This window comes from Parasteatoda tepidariorum, chromosome 8 (assembly GCF_043381705.1).
Source record: "Parasteatoda tepidariorum isolate YZ-2023 chromosome 8, CAS_Ptep_4.0, whole genome shotgun sequence".
Taxonomy (NCBI): domain Eukaryota; kingdom Metazoa; phylum Arthropoda; class Arachnida; order Araneae; family Theridiidae; genus Parasteatoda; species Parasteatoda tepidariorum.
The window spans coordinates 30218126-30245703 of NC_092211.1; the positions used below are offsets into that span (position 1 = coordinate 30218126).

The following is a 27578-nucleotide window of genomic DNA, read 5'->3' on the forward strand; positions in this document are numbered from 1 at the left end:
TATATATATATATATATCTACGAAACTTCTACGAAAGTACTAAGAAACTTCTACGAAAAAATCTACGAAACTTCTTTTACCTATCGAAACAGACTGACATTTAAGGAAAGTGTCCTCTGAATATGAAGACAGGATTAATTTAATACAAGAATAAAGACTTGACTATATGTTAATATTCTTACTTGTTTTAAAGTATTAATACTCAGCATAATTCCCAACAACTCAGAAATTTAATTATTTTCTTAATTTTAAAATCTTTTTTTTTCTCTATTAGAGAGTTTAAGAAAAGAAATCTCTGAATTTGAATTATCTGTAAATAAAATTTTAACCCAGTCAAAATTTCAGCATGAAAACTTAAATTCCAGTAAAAAAATCTTATTAATTAGAAAAGAAGTTAAGGAAGATTTCTTATCGTCGTTTCTTCATTAAATATAGCCAAGCAACCGAGTAAAAAATTTCGTGAAAACTTCTATGAAGTTTTTCGAAATAAATCTGAAATTCCCTTTTCTGCTTTAGAATACCTAATTATATAATAACTTCTTAAGGAACGTCAAGCATTTTAATAATTAGGTCTCACATGACAGCGTTCAAAATAATCTTGGTTTTATTTCTTGTCAGATGTTTTCATTAATTTCGATTTTCCAAGCGTAATTAATATACTTTTTTCGTAGGAACATCAAATACAATTAGTGATTAAATCGATAGAAATCATTTAGCAGTTGATGAATGGATTATTTTATTTTGTGTTAATGAACAAAAAAAGTTTGTTAATATCGAATGTTTTTGAAAAATCTGTTTTTTAATTAAGTTTGAATGGCAAAACTTAATAAAAAATTTCATGTAATTTTAATTTAAAGTGATCTTTGTTGAATTATAATGCATTACCCACAATCACCGAAATGCGATATTTTAAAATATTTTTTAAGTTCTCAAACTGTTTAGTATAATGAGCAGTTATATGTTGATAGTAAAAGATTATCCATTCAATGCTTTTAAAATTATTTATGTTTTGAGATTTGTTGTTTACAAAATTAAAATATGGTAAAACAAATTTTTTTTACTTATTGTCTTTTGTTTGACAAAATTTCTAATAATTAAGAAACATCAAATGCAAAAATGACAGAATCAAATTACCTGGGATATTTCAATGGTTCAGGGTTATTTAAAATTGTAAATTTCTTTTAATTCTTTTCTAATTTACATGATAAAAAATTATTTTTTGTTAAACTAATTATGATATTTCCAAAATAAACAGGCTAGGTCAATTTTTTTAAAGTTTAAGTAATAACAGATCTATAAGTAATATAATCGAGTCTAACCACTTTTTTTTTCTTCAAATACTAAAAAATTATTAGAAGTGTGCAAGCATCATTTAAAATAGGTGAAAAAGTTTTAAAAATATTTTTAGAAAAAACCAATAATGAGAAAATATGTTTACCATTCTTCTTAGATTACTTTTTTATTGACTATTTCTTAAAATTTTTACTTTGCAAGACTTTTTTAGATAAAAGTCCACTTTATAGTTTTTAGAAATATGTTAAGGCATATTTACTTAAAAAGATTTAAAAAAAATACTATATATATTGTAAGAAATTTAAAAAAAAATCAGAAATGTGTAAAAGGATGACTAATTACAAATAGTACGTATGGTTTTTTTTTAAAAGTCGTATCTAAAAATACACCATAAGCGCAAAAGATTTTTTCACCACAAATCGTTATAAACCATCCTTTTACACAAATTACAATTGCATTAATGACAGAAAGTATAATGCCTTCTTATTGATAATGTAACCTCTTTTTTAATTTTTAAATTTGCAAGAAAATTGTTTTTCTAATTAACCAAAAGAAATAAGTTACATTTTTACACACTACTTACTACTAAAATAATTTGAATTTCAGAAATACTTTTGGGGAAAAAATTGTAAGGATCTTTTTTTATAGATTCTTTTTTTGGAAATTTTTGATACAAAACCATTGAATTAATTTACTTAAAATCATGACATCTAATATCAATGAGCAAAAATTGTTGAAATGTTGTAATTTAGAAATTAATAGTTATAATATACTTATTCAGTGTTTATTATATTTACTATTCTATTACAATACTACGTATTTTCTTCATTATTCGTTATTTCTATGACGCTTATTATATTACTGTAAAAAATTCCGGATCAGGTTACGGTATTGGCCCCTACAGTACAGCATCCATAAAATCCATTTTTACCGTCAAGTTGCACACCGTACTTTTTACATAAATATTAGCTGCAAAATCATTGAATCACTGCAATTAAATAAATGTAATATTTTTACAGTAATATTTATTTAATTGCAGTGATTGAATGATTTTGCAGCTAATATTTCGGTAAAAATTACAGTACATCAAATTCTTTTGTTCCCTAAAACTTTGCGGTAAAAAGTATCGGCACCCTGAATGCCTGTGCTTTTCACTGCAATTTTATTTGAATTTTTTTACAGTTTAAAATGGTCTGAATTTCTTACAGTTTTTACAGTTACAGTTATTAAAATTAAAAATTTTATTGCATCTCAAAATAACTTAACCAACTAAAACAGTAAAATAGTATCACAGTAGATAAAATATTTCATAAATATCGTTCAGCTATTTATTAAAAAATCTAAAAAATGTTTTCATACAGTCTCAGAAAATTTTTAAAAAATTTAAAGTTTAAAAATTTGTCAAAACTTGTATATTTTGAGTGTACGCGTTTTTGCGTTTCAAAATTAATTATTTATAGAATATCCTGATCAATTAGAAATTATACGCATCTAAAAATGATTAAATAAAACCCCATTCTACTTGAACTAAGTACGTTTGGAAAAACAGTTTATTAACATCTGAATAACTATTACACATAATTTAAATAAGGACATTTATTCATTATAATATAGAAGTTATATGTATAATATAATGAAGTTATACGTATGTATAAGCTAATTACAAATGTATTTTATAAATACATTCAGTATGCTGTATAAATACATTTGTAATACGTTACATTTTTTATTAAAAATCTGAAAACAATTATCACAATGTTTTGTACATTTTGTAAAAAATTGTATTATAGATACTCTATTTTTAAAGAATCTAAAAGATGCTAATTGATTTCTTGAAGTGTCTGAATTTATAAAGCTGATTGATTTTGAATTATTCGTAAAAAATGCTCTATAAGTAAAACGTTAGCTAATTTTTTAAAACTTCTTAAGTTTTTTTCATTAATTAGGAGATCCTAATTAGCTTCATGAAAATGCAATTAAGAGCTCTGATGAGAGAGGGACAATTAACTTTAAATGCAGTTGGGAGAGAAAAAATAAAACTTTCTAAGTAAAAAATTTTTTTTTCTTTTAATGAGACAAAAAATAAAGTGAGAAATTTTTTTTCGCGAAGAACTGCACTCATTTTTATCTCTACAATGATACAAAATGGTCAAGTTTTTTCAGGTCCATTTATTTAAAAGGGAGAAATTAAAGAAAAAATACATTTTAAAATTTTATTGGTAAATACTTGATCCGATCGTAATTATTAGATGTTAAGAGACTGAAAACATATTGTTAATTTCTTTCAGAAAATGAAATTCTGTGTATACAGTGTGAACGGCACATTGGTTATAAATTTGGAGGGGAGTTAAGGCAAATCAAAAAGATTAAGAATAGCAGAGCAACCCGTGTGCAAAATTGTCATTGTACGCCGCTTGGGGGGTTAAGTCGCATTTGAATTGGAACTTTCATTTATCTCTTTTTTTAGGTAAATTTGTGTTTTCTAATGAATATTGTCAAAAATTACAACTAAATAAGCTCAAGAATAACTGTTTATCGTAATTTAATGATTTGGAAAGTAAATTGGCGAATGCCGTAAGTAATCGCCAAATCAATAAGTAACGATATAAAACCTATATCTGAACCTATCTGGACGTAAGTTTAAGTAATGATTATTGGAAAACGTAAAATAACGATAAAAAAAGCTAAATCCAAAAACCAGTTGACGCATGGGCAAGTAATCCATAAGTAGTCCAAGGGCTATTAGCAGCGTATGGTGACATTTCCAGCCATGTTACTATGTTATTCTGAATGTCGATGTTACGGCCATGTTACGATGTGTCTTACCTCCTAAGTTTCAACTGCGTACAGAATCACTAAGTATCATGCAATATTGTAGTAATCATATAAGGGGATCACAGAAACATGATAGTTCAATTTTTTGTACTTGATCAAGGGATATTTTGGTTAAAACTGAACGGAACACATTTCATACTATGATAGTTGAAACAATACTCTGCTGATATCACTATTCAACCTGAAAGTAGATCCCTTTATGCGCAATATATCAAATATTGCAGATATTTTAAACAATATTGGGATTAAAAGTATCTATATTGCTGTTCAGTCTATAATTGAATCCCTCTAATGTGTACAATATTAAAAATATTACAGATATTTTGAACGATATTGCCGTGTTAAGAGTAGCAATATCACTGTTTAGTTTAAGATCTGATCCCTTTCCGTACGTACAATGTTAAAAATATTGTAGCCTTTTAAATCAGATTGTAGTTCAAATTTATTGCAATCATATTAAAATTATTGAAATATCAAGTTTAATTCTATTTTTGAGCAAATTAGGTCTCTTTCAACTTTTTTGCATAATTGTTTGGTACAATTTGAACAAAAAACTGGTTTAACCTATTACTTAATGAAAGCTTACATTTTATTCATAGGATATTATGTTTGTTTAAAAGATTTAGAATATTATTTTACTTGATTACATTGAAGCGGAACAACAATTTGAACGGAAATCTGGTCCGACCTTTCACTTTATGAAAGGTTACGTCTTATTCACACGATATTATGGTTAGTTCAAAATATCGAAACTAGGATTTTATTTGATTATATGATAGTAGGGTTCAATTAGAACGGAAATCTGGTTCAACCTTTCACTTTATGAAAGGTTACGTCTTATTCACACGATATTGTGGTTTGTTTAAAATATCGAAAATAGGATTTTACTTGATTATATAATAGTAGGGTTTAATTTAAACTGAAATCTGGCTCAATCTTTTACTTTATGAAAGGTTGCGTCTTTTTCACACGATAATATGATTTGTTTAAAATATCGAAACTAGGATTTTACTTGATTATATGACAGCAGGGTTCAATTTGAACTGAAATCTGGTTCAACCTTTTATTTCATGAAAGGCTACGTCTTATTCACATAATATTATGGTTAGTTTAAAATATCGAAAATATTATTTAATTTTAAACATAAATAGTAATGTCGAAGTAATTTTTCTAAGAATATAATTGCAGTGGGGAAAATCGCACTGACCATGTCAACCTTCATCTATGCTAAGGTTCCCCACCATAGAATCGAGTTAACATATCTTATATACTAGTGAATTGGAATTGTATTTTTGTAGTGGTAGACACACTGCAGTACTCCCCCACCAGAATTATAGCCGTGGTAGGATTCGATGATCTGATACCACCAGTTGTATCATTGCTGTTTTGTGAGAAACCGAGAGTGCTGTGTTAAGATCATCGTGCTCTTGCTGATCGCGAGAGAGGTATTAAGTTCACGGTCGTGGTTGCTCTTATGTTGCTATTAGCAGTCACGTGTATGCTGCCAACGTTGTGTGAGATCAAGACAGAGTATCAACAGCACGAGGAGGCGCATAACGACGCAGTCACAAGTAGCAAGTCAACTGTTCGATGTGGACATTCCATCGATGTTGTCGCATTCAAATGAGCGTTACTGTCAAGGTAGGCGTGTTCACATTACGTCCGGATCCCCAATGTGGGAAAGAAGGTGTTATCGACAAAGTCAACCTTCATCTATGTTAAGGTACCCCACCATAGAATCGAGTTAACATGTCTTATATATTAGGGAATTGGAATTGTATTTTTGTAGTGGTAGATACACTACAATAATTCATGAAGGAAATATGAAGAAAGGAATTTTTTGGAATAGGATTTAAAAAATAATATCTTCGTTAGTTTGACTAAAAATTATTTAAACAACAGGTCTCCAAAATGTATGTACAAAATTCAATGTATTTTCGTATATTTAGTTTCGTAAGCAGATTTTCCTTTTTATAATTTTCAGGAGGTGCGGGCACCATCCGCGGGGGCAAAATGAAAAAGGAGTTGTGTACGGCGTGTCAACAGCCCATCATTGACCGCTACATAATGCGAGTGATGGACAATTACTGGCACGAAGGATGTCTAACATGTTCTGTCTGCCATATTCATCTATCTCACACATGCTACTCCAGAGACAGAAAGCTTTACTGCAAGGCAGACTACGACAAGTAAGTACTTCAATGTTTACTACAACATCACTTATTGTAGAAAATGCTACTCTTGGCCACCGCAGCATTATTCATTTTATTTCTAAAAGCTGTGAGTGGCATCAGTTTGGCTTGTTTATAATTTTCTTGGAACGTTTGTGTTTTGGGCTTGTCGCTAATTCTGACTTGTTTTATTTATAATAAATGATTTGTCCTAGTTAATTCTTTGCACTTTATTAAATAATTTCAAACCCGATCTTTAATATTTTTAAACCCTGCAAGTTGGATAAGTTTTTGGAACAGTTCGCAAAACTTATCTGTAACAAGTCTGGAATATTAATTTAGTTTTATTATAGTGTAGTTCATTTTTAAAGAGTTTTGGCATCTGGAATATTGTTCGTAATATACAGTTTATTTCCATAAACATTTTAAAGTTGTGCTTTGGCATCTAGGATATTGATTGGAATATACTAAACTATAGTTTATTTTTAAATTTGTGCTTCGACATCCTGGATATTGTTTGGAATATATTAAATTATAGTTTATTTTTTAAGGAATTTTCAAAGCTGAGCTTTAATCATCTGTGGTATTGTTTGCAATATACTAAATTATAGTTTATTTTTAAGGAATTTTTAAAGTTGTGTTTTACCAATCTGAATATTGTTTAGAATTTACAAAAATATAGTTTATTTTTAAAAATTTTTTAAGACTACGCTTTGGCATCTTGGATACTGTTTTCTAAAATACTAAATTATGGTTTATTTTTAAAGAATTTTTAAAGTTGCTCTTTGGCATCTTGGATAGTGTTTGAATTAAAACGAACCGTAGTTTATTAAACTGGTTGGTATTGTTTGCATTTTACTAAACTGTAGTTTATATTTAAATTGCTTTAAGGCTCTGAAGTTTTGAATGTTGTATTAAATTGTAGTTTATCTTTAAAGAATTTTTGGAGCTACGTTTGGTGTCTTTATTGTTTGTACTAAATAGTATTTATTTTAAAAATAAATTTAGTTTAGAGTTTAAGAGTTTTGGATATTACTGGTATTATACATTAACGTATATAAAATATAAGATGTCGAAAAATAAGAAAAGTAGAGTTCCATATTATTACATCTTTCTACATTACATAAACTCTGAGTTTTAAATTTATTATTTATCTTAAATTGATATAAGTTGGTATTGGTTAAGTATGATGTAATTGATGTTAATGAAATTGATACAAATAACTTAATTGGTATAAGCTTACTCAGTTGTAATAAAAGACATTTTTAGAGATATTTATACGGTAAAAATAAGAAATAACAATTTTTTTAAATTGTCTCTCTATAATATTTAAAAATTCATAGAAATGTTTTTTTGCCGCAATATTTTTTATTCGATTTTTTTATGTTATTAAATTTATTTTTTTTTTCAATATTTTATTTTAAAATAAATGAAGGCTACAATTTTATACAGCAATTTTATAAATACATATTTGGAAAAAATATTTTTATACAATAATTTCAAGATACGAGAAGTTACTGTATTGAACAAACTAACACATTTGTTTAGAAGGGAATATTAAAACTATTATTTTTACCAAATTAATTTTAAAATATTTACAATCTTTATTTTAAAAGTCAAATTATTGTTGAAAATAGTATCCAGAAAAAATACAACCGCAATTTATATTGAACCAAAAGCAAAGGAGATCGCAAAACAGTTGAAATAAAACAGCTTAAAAATACTCTTAAATAAGACTGCTTTGCATAAAGTAGTTACAAATAGTCTAAAATGTATTGGTACTGAATTAGAAACATAATTTAAAATTATTCATTGAATTAAGAAATGAACTGATTTAATTGAATAAGTAATTTATTATCTTTCAATGCCTTAAAAATTATTGAATTAATTGAAGAAAATATTGTATAATTAAATCAGAATTATTGTATAATAATATCACTTAAAAATATCTCCCAAAATAAGATTAGCCAGCATATTAATTCACACTAATTCAATAAAGATGAAGTTAGCATTTTTCTGATATTAAAGAATGTAGTAATTTCATTTAGAGTAATTTATTAGATGAATTTCAGAATGTTTCGTGATATATCATAATTTGATTACGACTATAATTTGATTATGACTTAGATATGAAGATAACTTACAAATTCTACTCTAGCATTTTTTTAAAAAAAATGATCAAATGAGTTTATTTTAAGTTGAATTTAATAACCGTGATGCTGGCTTAAGGATATCATTTTCTTGAATAGTTTAATATAAAGTTTTAGAGCTTAAAATTTAGAAATTAAAATGGAAAGAAAATTTTTATTTTTTCTGTTATGCTACATATTTTGTTGATGATAACCTTATTTTAATTAAATTGGGGTAAATACCAATGAGATTTGTTGTTGACAATGATTAAAATATGTTCATAGTTAAAAATGCAATTTGAAAATATTATTTTATAAAATTCAGCAAAGTTACAATGCAATACTATTCTGCTTGCTTAATAAACATGGTTAATTTTAGACATTGGAAGTGTCTTGGTATATTATCATCATTATAATAATAATAATAACAATAATAATATAAATAATAATAATAATAATTATATAAATAATAATAATATAAATAATAATAATATTAATAATAATATAAATAATAATAATAGTAATAATGACAATAATAATATAAATAATATAAATAATAATAGTATAAATAATAATAATATAATTAATAATAATAGTAGTAATAATGACAATAACAATAATAATATTTAGAAAAAATTCATAAAGTTATTGAAAAAAATAAAAATGCAAGTTATAAGTTTTATCAACAAATTTAGGAATCTAAACCAAAATTCTCATTCTTGATAGAACATTTTTTAAAACATTTCTTTCTAATATTCAAAATCGAATTTATATGGTGAAGGTAGAATACCCCAACTCGGTCATACTCAACTTTCCATATTTGGTCTTACCCCGAAAGTAGAGGCTATCAAAACGAAACAGAACCATATTACTGCAGGACTAAATCCTCATTATTTGTTAGTGTATGGATCCTTAAAAAACGTATAACAAACTAGGATAAAAATATTTTCTATAACTGAAATAACCTACAAATAAGGATAGCTTAAAAAAATAATATTGGACAGTTGTTACTGTAATACAAACTTATTTACAAAGTCACCATGAATTTAACCACATCAGGCTTGTATTACAACTGTAAATGATTTCTTCGAGCTATAGCGACTTCTTTGAATAAAACTAAATGCAGAAAAGTAGTTAAAAACCAGCATTGAAGTTACAACAATATCCATGCACATTCACTATTTAATCTATCTTTATTTAATTTATCTCTATTTAATCTCTCTATTTAAATTTTAAATAAACTTTTGCAAGGTAAAACATGTTCATTATCTGTTCAAAAGTTTTTCGTTTATAAATATAAATGCAGATTAGGTGATCTCTACTAATTTTTGATATTGTAATTAATAAATTATTAATTTTTTCGTAAAATAAAGTTTTCACTTAAATAAAATAATGCTTTTTTAAAATTTTCCGTCATGCAAAAAAAATTTTTTCTCCCGATTTTGAACTGTAAATATGAGCAATTTGTTAGATTAAAACAAAATACAGAGAAACGAGAACTGAGTTTTGTAAATCATTTAAACGTTTTTACGCTATTGTATAAAGTAAATTTTCTTAAATGTTTAAAAATTTAAATGCAAAATTGAATTCAAAAATAATAAATTTTTTAATTCGTTTAATAATTTATTTAAGATCAAATAATAACATAAAAAATATCATAAAAATGTTTCTCTTCACTAAATAATGAAATTAAAATTTGAAATTATTTCTGTTTTGAGTTTGAAAAACAATGACATAGAAGAAATCATAAATCATGAAAATATTTACCGAATTTTTCAACCTTGCAAACACAATCTTAATTTTTTAGAACACTTCTACAACAATTTTACCTTATTTTTCGTATCATTCGTCTAATTTACAGGCTTCAGATATCGTTTTAAATACATCATATTGCATTTTATTTATATTTTCTTGCACTATTGGAGGCCTCCCTTTATTTACAATATATTTTATTTTCATCATTTATATTCGAGTTTTATTTGCGAGTTCTCTAGATACCGCAATTGTTACAATCACATAGTTTATTTTATCGATGTAATTGGTGTATAATTATATAGATACCTAAATAATGATGTAAATATATTTTTCTCTATCCTATTATAAAGACATCACTATCTCCAAATAACAAAGGGCAACAATAGACGAAGCCTACTAAATTTCCGATCACTTTAACCATATCTTCCTGATCATTTCTCTTCCCTTACCCTATAGCCCATCTATCTTTTGATTCTTTGGCGCACCCCCTTAAATAAAAGGGTGGTGTAACGAACGATCTGGCCGATCGTTTTACACCAAATACCCTATGCTAGCAGTCAAAGGATCTTACTAATTGTTGAACCTGGCTGCGTTATTTAAAAGGCAGCTAATGCGATCAATCGGGGTACAGGGGTAGGAAGGATGGACGGAGAAGAAAGATGAATGCCCGTTTAGCAATGTCAATTCTCCCCTCTCATGAGAGGGGGGCATGAGCATACAAGTGGATGAGGATCGTAGGAGGCAAGGGGAAAGGGATACAAAAGAGGGTGGATGGAATGTTGAATGGTTTCGGACATGGAACGTTAGGGGGTTTGTCGTTTCTCTCTTTTCATGTGCTAATGTTGGGATGGAGTCATTGTTTAGAACATAGTTGCGCCATCGTTTTTTTTTTGTTGTTTTTTTTTTTTTTGTTTATGCCTTTTTGTTTCAGCTGGTTCTTCAAGTTGTTTTATGGTGGAAAAAAAGAAAAAAAAAGCGTATATTTTTATAATTTGAGCATGATTATGGTTTAGTATTATATTGATATTTATATTCTAGTTGTTCTATTAGATGAGTGCTATAAATAACATTAATTTTCATTTCATTAGAAAATATTATTATACTATGCCACTAAAGGACAATAATTTTTCCCCTTTTTAGAAATTCTGGAAAATCTATTATTAAGTAGATTTTTTTAAATATATTTAAGATATCTTTACTACATTAATAAGATGGATTTTATAACACAAAAAAACGTAAACATTTTATTTTTCGGATCATTATTCCAAAGGAAAAGGAGCTTTTATCAATCTGATACTCGTGTTCAGCACTTCAAAATTTATTCAGGCGAGAGTACTTTGACTAAGAAGCAATCTCATTGTTTCCCAATATTTGGATATTAGTATCATGTGCCTCGTACATTAGAAGAGGATATAAAAAAATATATTAAAACTGTAAAACAATATTTCACGGGTTTTTTTAAAAAAAATTAAGCTTTACTAAGTATAAACATTTCTGGAATACGCAAAAAGACATATTTTTCTATAATTACCGTTTAATAATCTTGAAGAATAAATAAGTATTCAACATTAAAATCCGCTAATTACATGGTCTTAACATTTCCTTCAAAATCTTTCCACAAAATGCTCTTCAGGTAATTTATATGTTCCCCTTGTTGACTAAATTAGATTTTAAAAAAATGTAGGATTTCATAAAAAAGTAAAAATACTAAATGTGTTTACTATATTTTTGCTATGAGATCAAACTGAATTGAATATAAGGTCACTATAATAAATATTTCTTTTGAAATTCTTCAGTTCAAGATCTTTGGTGTAAAAAGTGATATCCGACATCTTTTTTAAGAATATCTATCATAGTTTCATTTCTTCTTAAGTAGTGTTTAGCATTTGCTGAGTAAAACATATCTGCATAAAATGATTAAATTTATTTTAAAATGTTTCGATTAAATAATTACAAAAAAATGGGCTCTTAAAGATACAGTTTTTTTTAAAAAAAACTCATAATAATATAATAACTACTGTAATTGTAATAACTGCATAAAATGTCTTCCAAAATCATTAAAATTTTTATTATTTATTTTTAGAAACAGTTTTAAGAAGGTTTACTAAGCTTAAAGTTAAAAGTATTTTTGAAGTAAGTTTATCATTTATATAAGCAATACTTTTTATTTTTCCAAAAACAATACATTAGTTGCTTTATTTTATATTTCTAAAAAATATATTTCAGTAACATTTTTATCTATTTGAAAAATGCAAAAATTGCATCATAAGTTTTTAAAAAAAGGCTTTAAAATTAATCAGAAGTATGGCTAAATAATATATCGTAAACTAATAGTGATTATGATAATTTTTAGGGATGGTATCAAAAATGCATCATATGCTTACTGGAACATAAATTGACATTCTATCTGAACTATGAACAACATGAATTTTTTCACTTAAATTGGAAGGCACGAGCATTAAGAGTTTGAAAACATTTACGTAACTCCTAACACGCATAATCTTATTTCCGTTCGGTAAAAATTTATGAGCTGGTGTCAATGCAATGGTAAGCCACATTTTTAATTTATTCAGAAAAATGCATCTTAAAATAAATTTATTAAAAAAGCAGGCAATAATGTTTATATGTATTGTGCTATCATCCAGTATGTGGCAGAAACTTGTTAAATACATTATTGAAAATAATACCAAAAATTAGTATCACGTAAACATGCCCCCTTAGGAGAAAATATGGTTTATCACTATTTTGCAGTAAGACCTTCAGTTATTTATAATCATTCCTTTCTTTTAAGCTTTATCAATTGTTACATCTACTACGCGTTTTAAATTTTTCTAAAAAATTTAAGACCAATACGAAAATAATTTTTTAAAATGAACATGAAAAATTTATTAACCAGTTAACTAGTTTGTATTTACAAAATATTTTTGCAAACCCAAATGCAATGACATTTTTTCTTAGACTTAACTTTGAATTTTGTTAGTATTTTCTTACCTTTCGCTTCTGAAAGTTAAAAAAAAACTATCAAACTTTTTTAAAAAACGGTAAAAAACTATTCAAATTATAAGAAAAACAAAAAAAAAACTATTCAAACATTTTTTTGAATAAAGGTGAAAAAACTATTCAAATTGAAAAAAAAATTCAAGCATTTAAAGAAAAAGGTAAAAGAAAACTATTCAAATTACAAAAAAATGTAAAAAAAAAAACTGTCAAACTTTAAAAAAGAAAGTAAAAACTATTCAACTTATAAAAAAGGTTTAAAAAAATTATTCAAACCTTACCTTTTTTAAAAAGAAAACAAAGTATTTTTCAGACAAATAGTTTTAGAAATTTTCCAAACGATCTCAGGTTTTTTATTAATATACAAACTACAGTTCAAAAACGAAAACTTAAACATTAATGAGTGAATCATTCTTTTCACAAAGAATATTATACTAGTTCACAAATAAAAAAATATTGTTTTTCCAGTTTTCCCTTGTACTTCATAATCGATAAATGTCATATCGACAGACGATAAAGCAGCGATCCATTTCCAGAATTTTCCTTAAGGATGGCAGCCTTACAGGCTTCTTTACAAGATTGATGGTTTTCTTCTTAAGATCCCCCCCCCATTCCATTTTCCAGATCCTTTGACACATCAGGAATACTACATCAGATTGAGTAACATCGGGCGTTCAGATCATAAGATAAAAGATATTGCTGCTGGAAATCTAAATAAAACTTATGTATCGATCTCTAAGAGATATCTAAAAGATATCCAAAAGTGCACGAACTCCCGCTCACGACATTATATTTAGATTATGAGACTCAAGGCGAAAAAAAATAATTCTTCAAGGCGAAGGCGATACTTTACATTTTCAAAAAGGCAGATATCATTTGAAGATGATTAAAAATCACTGCGCCAAGAAAAAAAAAATCGAAGTTTTTTCTTCGATGTTTATTTTGAGAAAATAGAATATTCGATGGAGATGAAAGTTATCATTCGAGAACTTTTCTTTTACTATTTTAATTGAAAACGTGTGTTTTTATATGGAAATATGAAATGCATTTTTTTTTCTTCTGCCAAAGTGAGATATTTTCATTGAAATGTTTATTCTAAAGTGTATAAATTCCATATTTTTCATAAAATGTTTTGAAATGTTTACCCATATTTATTAATATTTCTTGGGACATATTGGGGATTCTTATTGACAGAAATATTAAAAGATGATTTTTCTAGTGAAGTATTTTTCAAATGAATATTTTCTCATGAATATAGCCGAGATGCATTTTTTTTCTGACAGAAATTTCGAATAAAGTTTTAATAATAGTGTGAGAGCAATGTTTTTTGGTAAACGTGCCGAATATTGGAGCAAAATCAGTTCTAAACTTGATGTAACATATATAGTCAAAGGGACAAAAAAGATTGTTTTCACTTGTCACTTTTAAATAAATGCGAATATATTTCCCTTAAATATTGAAGAACTGAAAACTTTTATTTTTAAAACTTCTTATTCCTAAAACTTTATATTCTTCATGTTAGAGCGGCTCTTTTAACATTACAATCTCTCTATATATTACCCTTATAGGGCACCATAAACTCGGGTATATCTCTATCTATTGGCAACACTGTACTTATTATTCAGTTTGTTAAGTTATCTTGAGTAATAATTTTAGTGTTGAATTGTTTTGCGTTAAGTATTTATTTAGAATAATTCTGAATTTCTTAAGAAATAAAAACTTAGCAACGAAGTTTATATTTAGATTTATTTTTGATCTTTTCTAAAATGGTTACAGAAGTTTTAAACATAAACAGTGCTATGGGGCCGCATACTGTCATATATATTATTGGTCACCGGGGTTATTGGAATTTGCTTTTTCGAGCGATAGCATATAATACGATGCTCAAATTAGGCCTCAAGTGGTGCTGAAAGAAGTAGTAAATAAAGAAGTAGTAAATATAGAAGTAGTAAATAAAGAAGTAGTAAAGTAGTAGTGGACATAATGGAGCATTTGGATGAGTATTTTTTACTTACCTTATTTCACAACAGAAAGGGAAATCATTTTAATATTTCTACTGCCTACTATGCTGATATATCCATAACTAGTAATGTCGGTGATTTGTGTGATTGAATGGCTGCCGGACAGATTTTAAATTGTTGCTATAATTCAATATATAAATAACTTTAAAAGAACGCGGATTAAAAGTTAAATAAAAGATTAATAATAATCTTCATTCTTAAAAATAGCTAAAATTGAAATTAAAAGCACTTCCGCGGGAGAAAAGCTGTAGCAGAAGCTTTACGGTGAAAAAATTTGATTTGCATAATCTGATTTGATTTGAAGCAAATTAAGGTGTTAGGATTGCAGAAGGGGTAGAAAAATTGGAATACTTAAGTACAGTTGTGCTGTGCATTCGGTTTGGTTAACATTAAAGTTTATATATTGTGCAAAATACTTTTTAAAAGTGACCAAGGTGGTCCCCAGAAGCAGTTAGCATATGAATGCAATAGTGAGTAATATGAATTCAAAAAATATGAATTAGTAACTCTTCTGAGGGTAATAATTTTCATATTTTCTTAATGATTCTAAAAAATTAGAGTAGGGTACTTTTACATGTTTCAAACCATTTTGACTGTAATTACAAAAAAAACTTAGTTGTTTAGTTAATAATTGTAGAATAATTTTAGCTATTAAATAAATTTAATTAATAATCGTAGGTCCAGATAAACACAATACCCGATATCAGGCAACCATATGGCGATAGTTTTATTTTCATTTTTACTTGATTGGCCTAGAAAGGTTGGTTAAATAATCCTTTTTTAAACTTAGTACAAATATTAGTACGTAAAGCTTTAAACTCAATTTTTGCCTTTTTTCCCTCATTCAATCTTTATCCTGGCTCTCAAATTTCTCAAGTGCATTTTCTTTGTGTTGCAAACTTAATGATCCCCTTCACTTTAAAGTGTTAAAAAAAGTGCATCAAGGCCTGCGCAAATAAACCTTGTTTCAGTCATGTTCATAAAATCTAAAATAAATCTTGAGAAGGGAAATTTTATCCTTGATTTGAGAACGCTTTCTACTCTTGATTTTCCAAGTTTTGGATTTCCGAAAGTTTTTCGAGTCTTCTTTTGAATAGGCAGATTTATTCAAGATGTAAAAAAGAGCGTTTATGCAAATTTCATGTGAACCTCATAGCACGTAATCCAGCATGGTTAAATTTAACATTATTTCAAGCTTGCATGGCTTACTTTCTAATTATTTAATAGCCTTGTTGGGCTTTTTGATAAAGGCTGTTGTTGACATTAAAATAAAAGTTACACTGGAATTTGAAATATAATTGAACATTTGTGCTATTATATTGTATTTGACCTTAAGCGTTGAAAAAATTCTCAATCACAAAATTTAAAAATAAGGTAAAGTAGCTTAAATACTGAAGAAAGAACAATAGCTGTAATCAATAGTGAAAAATCAAATGCATCTTTCACTAAATTGTAATTAATTAAGAAAATTTAATCTTGCTTCCATTAACTTATTCTTAATATGGAAATTATTTGTGAATAAAGATTCTTTCATTAATATTTATAATTAATTCATCATCATTAAAAACAATTACAGTATTTTTGGTTGTTTTTTTTAATCCATTCAGTCATAATGCAACCAAAATTGTCTTTGGGGCAGTATTCTCATGCAGGTGTTTTAGTTCGTGTCACATGATTCTTGGGATATCAAATATTGTTTAAACAGTTCATTTCATTGCTTTAGTCATGAGAATTACTAGTATTTACCATAAGCGAGATACTGTAAAATCACTTTACGGATGTCCGTTAACTTTCAAGAAGCTAACTTTTTCTCCGTGGGAATTGTTAATTTTTGCATTCATTCTCATGTTATATAATTCTGTATTCAAGGCTTGTTTTCATAGCAGGACTTTTCGATGACAAATGTGGAATAAGAACTTTGAACCATTTAATATAGGACACTTTTAAAAGAGATGGTGCGGAATTTGACCCCCATTTAATATACCATATGCTCGTTCTAATTTTTTTTCAGCTTGTTCTCATATTTTTAAAAATAGCTGGTGAGTAATTTGACAACCTCTCATTTTTCCAACACGTGCATTTTTCAAGCATGTTTAGATAATTTTCCTTTGTTTTTCAAAACAGTTTATGATTTGCTAATTTAATTTCTTCCCACAAATACAGAAATACCCACTTTTTTCTCATATGGATGCCGTTTATTATAAAATTTTAATATAATTTTTATAAAAATAATTAAATCGCTTAAGAGGACACATTTATGGTTCATCTATAATTTGATTGATTCATTTTTGGCAAAAAGTTCGATTCACAAGCAAGAAATCAGCTTAGTTATACAAATTTTTTAAAGCTTTTTTTTCCCCATGAATATTTTAAACTTTAGGCAGTATGCTTGCAGGAAATCAATCATTCGTTTTAAATAAGTTCGTAGACATTGGAACAAACAGCCCTGACACTTTTCTCCGAATTTCGATTATAGCACTTTTTTAATAAATATAACCTCTTAAATGATAGGTTTACTCATAGATATAAATCTGCTAAGTACCATAGGTGATCATTTACCACACACCCTATAGATTTCAGCGTTTAATGCTAATTTTACACCTCAACCTACGCTTGCTAGTTATTAGTGGTCAAATATATGCAGTGCAGAGCGCGTGCATCGTACAAGACATGGAGATTTTTATCAGTTTTTTTCCTAGCCTTTCTCGCGTGGAGCCGATTCGAATTAATTTAACCGGGTAGATTACGTTCTGGACCACGTGCTATGGATAGCAATAATCTGCCCAGACACGTGGTGGGGAGGACAATCCGACTCGCACAAGGTGGAAACTTTTTAAGCCCTTTCTTTGTTCCGGCCGCCCTTTGTTCCTGTCCGCAGCAAGATGGTGGGGCGTCGCCACGTGCTTCCAAGATTCGATAGGGGGGGAGTGAGTCTGGAGCACCCCTGTCGGGATAAAGGGGGTCTCCGATTTCTCGGTTTTATTCTCATTCAAATATGATTCTTCCGCTGCGCCCCCTGTTGGAATAATTTTTTTAAGCCCAACTAGGGGAGAGCAAAGCCAATGTCTAGATGTAAACACGTGCTTGCCTTTTCGCGCTTAAAACTGTGTCCGTGAAAGGCATTGAAAAAACTTTTTTAGGCGATAGAAAATTTATTTCCATCCTTAATCCGCGTTTTATTCCCCTCTAGAGGTGAAAAGTAGAGGCACTTTCGAACAAAAATAGACTTAATCGTTAGTAATAAGTTCAAACAGTCATAGGTTAGAGTTTATAGCCATATTTTCAGGACCTTCTATTATGTATTTTGATAACTTTATTCCGTTTGAAGTCATTTTAAACCAACTTTATAAGGAGATATGGTTTATTATTGTTAATATTAGGGAAGGGAGTTAATAAATCGAGACATAATTTAAAGTGAAATATAAAGCCTCAACGGATTTTAATCCAAAATGCAATGATAGAGTTATAGAAAAAAAGTATTTTGATGGATTAGTTGCCGAATATAAAATATTTATTTTGTTTATCATTATAAGCAAAGTGTAAGGTATTCTACCTTATATACCATTTCCAATTCATACGTGAATTAATTCGCAATTATGCATCAAATGAGCGAGGGACTTTGATTCTTAAGAGTGTCCGGTTAATAAAAAGATAAATAAAAAGGATTCTAGCATGCGGCAAGAAGATGTAAAATGATAATTTAAAAAAAGGAGCTGCAAAAGGAGAACTTTTTTGCATAGCAAAGCAATGGTTGTTCTATATTTTTGAACTAATCTACCTTAAAATTCTCCACCAAACTTTATCATTTTTTATAGCGTCGTACAGCTGACCCAATTCTGAGTTTACTATTCCCCATGTTCGAATGCAAAATCTTGTAATTTTGAATCCAACCTATAAAACAAAGGAACTCCTGGATCAAGTACTGGGAGAAACTAGCCTTCAAGGAGGACTTTATGATGGAACTAACCCACATTTGCGTTACATGGTGATCAAAAACTTCCCGAGGTTTGCCTGATGGCAAGGGGACGCTAACCCATGATCCATTTACCACTGAGGATAATTTACGTCAGCACTATGATCGGTGCGAGCCGGAGGAGGAATTCGTATCGAACAGCCATAGCTGGTATTTGAACCTGGTTCACGTCACGTCACGAAGGCAAACGTTTTATCCTTTGAGCCACCGATTCTCAAACTTTCTTAATTGTAAATTAATATGCTTTTCTAAGAAATTTGATTAATTATCTGCTGAATTAATGCTTTCACCAAGAAAGTACGGAATTAATGACAAGACCATTTTGATCTTTATTATAAGTTTCAGTTACAAAAAGTTTACTATTGCATAAACATAAGAGAGTATACAAACAGATGCCATTCGTTTATGGTTCAAATTACATTAACTTAATATTGAAGTAATAGGTCTGCAGAAAATATATTGCAACGAATAAAATGGTAAAAAAAAGTCATTTCTGATTGCGTCATCTCGAAAAAAATAAAGATAATCATGTTATCCATCAACTAACGAGTACATTACATGATTACATGACTTCATCATTTATTAATTATTAATTTATTAATTCATCAATTTAATTAATTCATCAATTTAATTATTAATAATCTGAAACTACCCATCTATATTCTATACTACATTCTATCTTCCCATCATCAATTTCACCTACAATTCTTTCCCCCCTCACTCCTTCATGTCTCTATTTCTTCTTCTAAACATTGTTTTTTCTTCAAATTTTCATTAATTTCTTCCTTGTTCTTTAATTTCAACACTTATTAGCTTCCTCCTTCGATCATGTATTTATTATTCTTTCAACTTTTTTCTAATTTAATTTTTTTACCATCCATTATTAATAATTTATTAATTAATTATTAATAATAAGTTTCAATGGATTTCAAAAATTTGTGACTTCAATTTTTTTTTAAATGTGTTATTAATGACTATCTTGCATTATTCCATATTTAAACTTCTTCAGTCGGTAATATTATGCATGGCAAAATAAATTAATTAAATTTTCTGTTTGCTTATTAATGAGGTTTTATCCATCTTTTCATATGCATAATCTTAACAATAGTTTGCAATAATAATATTAACAATACTTAAAAAAGTTTATGTTCTGAAGAACTCTCCGTGCGACGTCAAAATTTAAAAATATGATATTAATGATTATCTTGCATTATTCCATATTTCAACTTTTAAAGTTCGCAATATCATGCATGACAAAATAACTTAAAATTAAATTTCCAGTTCATTTATTAATAAGTTTATTCCTTTTCATGAGCATATTTTTAACAATAGTGTACATAATCGAACAAGTTTTGGTGCTCAAGAACTCTGACCATCAAAATCAACGTCGAAATTTTTGTTGTTATTTTATTATTATTTTTTTAAGTAATAGGCTAAATATATATTTTAACGCTTATAAACCGTATAGATGAGTCTAACGTAAAAAGAAATATCAACCCCTTTAGGCTTGGTTTTAATTGGTTTTTGATTGCTGCATGCATAGCTTTGAAATAAATTATATAATTAATGTAATTGTATGATATGTAATAGAATAAGTTACATATAAAGTAACGAAAAAAAATCATAATGGTCTTTTTATTCATTGATTTATAAATGATACAATTGTTAATTGTAGATGAAAATTCATTATTGTTTATGAATAGGTAATATTGTTTACTATTATTTGGTAAATTCCAGAAACACAGAAAATACAATTTCTTTTTCAACTTTAAAAAAAATGACATAACTTAAAATCAATAATTATTTCTTTTTAAATTATCTTATAGCTTTAAGAATTATCATTATATGTGTAATTTTCTATGTATTATGTATGACTATGTAGTATATGTATGAATTTGTAGTATAAGTATGTAATATAAGTAAGGCGCATTATGTATGAAATTAGCAAATAAGTAAACAAGTGTCACCATATAAAACTTCGTCGATTTTATATTTGTATACAGTAAAATATGAAACTAGTATTTCATTTTATACTTAAAATTTGTTTTTGAATTTTTTTCGTTCTGGCTAATTTACTAAGTGGTATAAATAATAAGGGAATTTTCTATACTTTACTGCATTCCATTTAAAGCTTTTTATTTATTTTATTTTTCATTTTTATTTTACAAAATCTAATAAATCAAATCTGAAAAATATTTAATCTTGCGAAATACAGTTAAAACTCAAAAATATAAATGTTTGGCATCAACCAGTATTTTTTAAATTCAAATCCTGTTAAAGGCTAAAAACTAGTAAAGATTATATACTAAAAACTGAGCCTGTAATGGAAGCATGTAACAAAGCCCGTAATAGGCAAATAGGTCAAAACCAGTAAGTATCAACTAGCTTATTTTAAAACAAAACAATTAAATGTTAACCATTTTGTTGTAAGGTCAACAGTGGTAAATAGTTTAATAATTGGTAAGACGAAAAAACAGTAATACATCCATTATTAGTTGACCCATTCTAGTATGGAAGTTTTAAATTTGAAATTAAAGCAAATATTAACTAGTTTACAGAGAAGGCAACAATAGTAAATATTTTTTTATTAATTAAAAGGCTTCTTTTTTTTAAAAAAAAGAAGAAAAAAAAGCAATAATGCACCCAATCTTATTTTGACCCATTCTAGAATGGAACAATTTCAGATTCAAAATCAAAGTAGTAAATGTTAACCAGTTCACTGAAAAATGAACAATAAAAAATATTTTTTTATTGATTGAAACTTTTTTTAATAAAAAACAGTTATACACTTATCTTTATTTGGCCCATTCTAGAATGGACGAGTTTCAAAAGATCAGGGGATTTCTATCACAAAGAATTACGTACCCGCAGGTGTTCGAATCGGAGACGAGACAGGTGTTTGAATAAATCTGATAACATAAAAAAAAGAAAGGTAGATGACAGTATAGGGTTCAATTTTTTTAATGAAAAAAAGCATACATAGCTTTTATTTTTTAAAAAAAAAAATATTAATTTGAGTTTTAAACTGAGAATTTTGTTTTGTGATCTTGATTGTGAGGGAAATAAAAAATGCATCGATTTAAAAAATAGTTCAGTGTTAAATATGTTAAGTTTTTTTTAATAAAAAAAACTATAATGCACTTATCCTTTTTTGTTTAAATTTTAAACAATGTTTTAGATTTCATTAAAAAAATTAAATTTTGACACAATTTTATAATAAGGATTCTACAAGTGTTTTCATTTTGGAAAAATAAATTCAAGTGCTCAGATTTTTATCCTATTTATATTTACTTATGTGTATTAAAATATTGTAGTTGTCGCGAATGTAATATAACGAATTATAAACGTTTTGATAGTTTTTTTTTCAAATTTTATTTTAAATAACTATCTATCCATTTTTATTGGAAAGTTAATTCATCAGTCTCGAGATCCTTATTGTATAAGCTCGTGCTTTAAATGGTGTCGAAAGTAGCTAAAAAGTATGAAAAATATTAGATATTATCTGTTGTAGATCTTAACATTTATAGAATCTTAACTTTATTCGAAAGCGACAAAAACCGTTCCAGTTTAAACTGTTATCGTTCTATAACGTTAACGAGTCAAATAACATTTCGTTTATTTCTTCGTTTATTTCGTTTATCTCACACTCACTATTTTTTTTTATTTTCTTTCAAGTGCAGTTGATTATTTATCAAATTCATAGAATTGTTCATTTCGTTACTATTAGAATATTAACAACATATTCTTACATAAAATTATAGTAATTTTAGATTTTATTAACAAAACAATCTTTGTGCATTTTTAAAAAAATATTGTTTTATTCAAAATTTTTAATTTTATAAGCAGTTTATTTGTGTAAAATAACTTATTAAAATATCGTGCAATGTATTTTTATATAAATTAGGATTAATTGCGAACTTATTTTCCTTTTCGAAATACTAAATTAAATACAGATCCTACACATTTTTTAACATGTATTTGCAACCTTTGGAGATTCCACTAAAAAATTATTCATAGCTTATTCGAAAGTTCTTAAACTTTTTTCATATAATTACCTTTAAGCTAGACAGGGGGAAAATAAAGACACCATATTATTTTGAGATTAAGAATTAAAGAGTGATTATCGTAGAAAAAAAATGGTCCAGGTTTTATTTAAAAAGTAATTTTCCCTCATGATATTACCTTTATGATGAGGACATTTAAGACGTGTGAAAACACAACTTCTGCTCTTTATGCTTTCAAAAAAGAAAAAATAGAGAAAAGCAGTTAATGTACCTTGAAAGTCACCTCCAATGGTGAATGTAATTTATGCAAATAAAAAAAATCACATTAATAATAAAAACTTGAGATTGAGATTCGTGAAATTATCTTATGTTATATTTGTTAAATTTAAGATAAATTTAGATTAATAGCGTGAAGAGATGTATGTACCTAAAATTTAAGCGATGATATTAATCAAAGAATTTTTTGACACAGTTATTCATCAAGCTTCGTATCATAGAATATCCTTTTAAATATTCAAATTGTTTTTGAATTTAAAGAAAACGTTAAATTTTTAAGTTGAAGAGCTTAAGGCATATAAGAGATGATACGGTGATTTGATATAAATGTATAAAAACTTAAACAATTAAAACTGAAGATTAAAATTCGATAAATTATCTTAAATTAGATTTGTTAAATTTAAGATAATTTTAGATTGATGGCGTGAAATAATGTTTATGCCAAAAACTTAAGTAATGATATTAATCAAAAAAAGTTTCACATAGTTAATTACCAAGCTTCGCATCTTCGAATATTCTTTTAAAAATTCAAATAGTTTTTGAGTTTTCCGAAAGTATTGTTAAAGTTTCAGTTGAAAAGCTTAAGGCAAATAAAGAATGAAAATATTTAAGAGCACTTTTTTCGGAAAAGACGCCAAAGGTGTCATTTTTACAGAAACTGTTCCTCAGTTGTTTTGCTCGCCAGACAGAAAATTTAGACTGTATACTAAAACAGCAGTAAAATATTTAGAAACATCTCATTACCTACACAGAAATAGCGAATTTTCTCACACACAGAAAAGGAAAAGAACTCCTTCCTAAATATTTGAAAATGCTGTTTATCATATTACCCCAAGCACTTCAGTTAAAGAATGTCAAAGTTTAATTACAAGAATCTAATAACACAAACTTTCTCCCCATATACCTAAAATAATAGCGTTTCTTGAATAAATATAATCTCCTTCAATTATTCCCTTTGAAAGAAAATACATACCTCCATTATAACCCGTCCCAGATAGCAGTGTAAGGTTGCTTTTAATGTCAGCAACAACCTTTATCACAAAACCCCCATCAAGTTTTATAAATGAATAGCAAATAAACCATGTAAGTTTGAAACAATGCTGAACTTAACTAGATTAGTTTACGTGTAACGAGGTTTACATTAAGCTTGCATAATCAACCCTTTTATATCAAAATTGTATCTGCCCTTACAAAACAGGACTAAAACCTTCTGAATGATCTGAGGATGAATCATCCTAAGTAAATCTCAAGTAGAAAAGTGCTCTCAAACTGAGGTTGAATTCACCTTCTCAAGGTTTATTTTAGATTTTATGATGATCACTGAAACAAGGTTTATTTGAGCAGGTTTTTATTTACAAATATTGACACTGTGAAAATGAAGGTTGGCCTGATTAGTAAGTTTTTAAGACAAACGAAATGCTGCATTTGGGAGCCTTGACAAAGCTAGAAAAGACAAAAACGAAGTTTACAGTAAAAACTAAGGAATAAATTTTTTTTGCATGTCTTTATTCAGTCTTTAAGGAAACAAGTATGGAATACTAAAATTTCTTCTAAGTTTGAAAAAAGATTAATTATTCAACATTTTTATGCTAACCAAATTAAAAGGAAAATACAATGTTTACCGTACAGTTGCCTGCTATCTGAGCATGTTCTCCTCTGTCATTTAAAAATGAGGCTTGTTATATTATATCAAGCTCTACTCTAATAATACTCTTAAACTTAATTTTAACTTTTTTATTGGAAATGAAAAAAAACTTGAAATATTTTTGTCGTAAAACAATCCTTACAATTTTTTAATTTATAAAGCTTTTTGAGCCATTGAAGCCTGCAAATAATCACATGTTGGCCATTCTACTGAAAAATTTGAAATTATGGCTTATCATTTTCTTGTCTTAAGCCCTGAAAATGTAAACATAGTACCACTTTTAAATTAGAAAGTTTTTATCTGATTTTCACGAAATTTTTACAACATAGCACGCCATTTACAGCTTGGTAAATAATAAAGCCATTTCGATTGAAATCTACGTGCCAATCTAAGTTGAACAATTCATTTAATTTAATAATTGAATTCAAAAGTGACCTACTCTGCTGGTTTCACCGAATTTGCGAATTTAGACAATGGCTTTTGAGTGTAGACAATTTGAAAATGTGACTCATCATTTAACTATCCTAAGTGCTTATACTATAAACTTTGTAATAGTTAAAAATATATTTTAAAATTTTCATGGTAAATTAGAATGGTGAATGTGAATTTTCACAAAACATTTATAAGAAGGGCAACACTTACAATTTGGTAAATAATAAGTTCGTTTCGACGTATTGAAAACTACATGTCGTCCAAAGTTAAACCTTTTATTTTATTTAATGATTGAAAACAAAAGCAACATACTCTACTAGTTTTACCAAATTTGTCAATCTAGACAATCACTTACGGATGCAGACGATTTAAAAATATAGTTTATCAGTTTATTGTCTTAAGCCCTTATATTATGAGTTTTAAAATATTTTTAAACTATAATTTAAAACATAGACTAAAGTGGTAATTTCACGAAATGTTTGTAACAAGGGTGACATTATCAATTTGGTAAATAATAAATCAGTTTCGATCTTTTGAAAACTACATGCCGTCCAAAGTTAAACCATTCATTTCATTTAATGATGGAAAACAAAGGCGACCTACTCTACTAGTTTCACCGAATTTGTGAATCTAGACAATAACTTCTGGAAGAAGACAACCTTTGTAGCATCCCGGACATTTACCCTCCCCTCGCACACCCACCATACACCCATTTGCACATGTCGTCGGTAACCTAGGCGACCGAATCCGGAGCAACGGGAAAAGGCATGTCGTCCACCAATGAGGTGGCAGCTTTTTGACCACCTGGCACTGACAACTGATCGCTCCCCTCCGGTTTGGAATTCCGAATATTTCTCTCCTTTTCCCGTTTGTTTTCGGGAAAAGGTTTAGTTCCAGTAGATTTGAATTATGTTATTGGTGGAATTTGAAACAAATACTAAAGTTTCCTGACTAAAATAAACTTAACTTCCATTTGGGAAATAGTTTAAAGTTTAAGAAGCTACCTATGTAATTCAGTTAACAATATATAACTCTAGATTGAAAAATAGGCTTCGCATTTGCTGAACTGAAAGCTACAAGCAATATTCTGCAAAAGAATTTTCAAAAACTGAAAAATCTCTTTAAAAGTAGTTTTAGAATTCGACCAAAATAAAGTAACTTTTTAAGAAACTCGAAGCAATGATGAAAAATACATTCATACACCCATTCCTCTAAGCTCTATTTTTAGGAATTTTCCTAAGCTCTATTTTTAGAAATGAGAAAAATAGAAAAACATATTTTTTTGATACCTGTGAGACGACATGGTCAACTTCTGAGACGATCCATTCTCTTAAATTTTACATCACACCAACAAGAAGACCTTCAATAATAGTTAATTTAATTTGCAACTTGCTGCGTATAAACATCACAAATAGTCTAACAGGGATCGAACTAATGACTCTCAGTTTTCTATCAGTGATATTATGATTCACCAGGTTACTCCTGATAAAAAAAATATAAGGTCAATCAAGAACTGTTATAAAATGAATAATAAATTAATTTAAAATTATATTAGACTAATACTTAAATAATTCGCATGGAATTTTTATCAACTAAATCTTTTGCCTAAGTCATCATTTTCACATCTTTAATGAAAAGTTTGGGAAAATTATATCTCACTAGGGGGCTGAGCCCCTGTTCGCAGCCGCTCACCAACCTCCATGATTGCTTCGCAATAATTGTTGTTTTTTTACCAGAAAGCAGTTTTTCTACGAAAGGGGAAATTATTCACTTAAAATATACTGTAAAGAATTCTTTTTGCTTACGTTTGTTCACCCTCTTTCTACTTTGAAAATTCATTTCTTTAAATTAAGTGTTTATTTTGAGTCAAATTTAATTGGTTAATAGTATGAAAGATTTCACATTATACTATTTACCTTAGGATTCTATTAGGATCAATCAGTGAATATAAATAATTTTTCTTAATTTAATTGGTAAATAGTATGAAAAATTTCACATTATACTATATACCTTAGGATTCTATTAGGATCTATTAGTGAATATATAT

General features: G+C 27.6%; 1 protein-coding gene and 1 long non-coding RNA gene across 3 annotated transcripts in view; one reads left to right on the forward strand and one right to left on the reverse strand.

The window, feature by feature from the left end:
• LOC139426348 (uncharacterized) overlaps nucleotides 1–27578 on the reverse strand; it is a 186892-nt gene that overhangs the window by 53487 nt on the left and 105827 nt on the right. The gene's annotated exons all lie outside the window — the stretch shown is intronic.
• Nucleotides 1–27578, forward strand: part of LOC107442768 (LIM homeobox transcription factor 1-beta) — a 116077-nt gene that overhangs the window by 28220 nt on the left and 60279 nt on the right. For both annotated transcript variants that reach the window (XM_043039028.2, XM_043039029.2), the window contains exon 3: nucleotides 6113–6317. In XM_043039028.2, the coding sequence (XP_042894962.2) occupies nucleotides 6113–6317 (205 nt within the window). The remainder of the gene's footprint in view (nucleotides 1–6112; nucleotides 6318–27578) is intronic.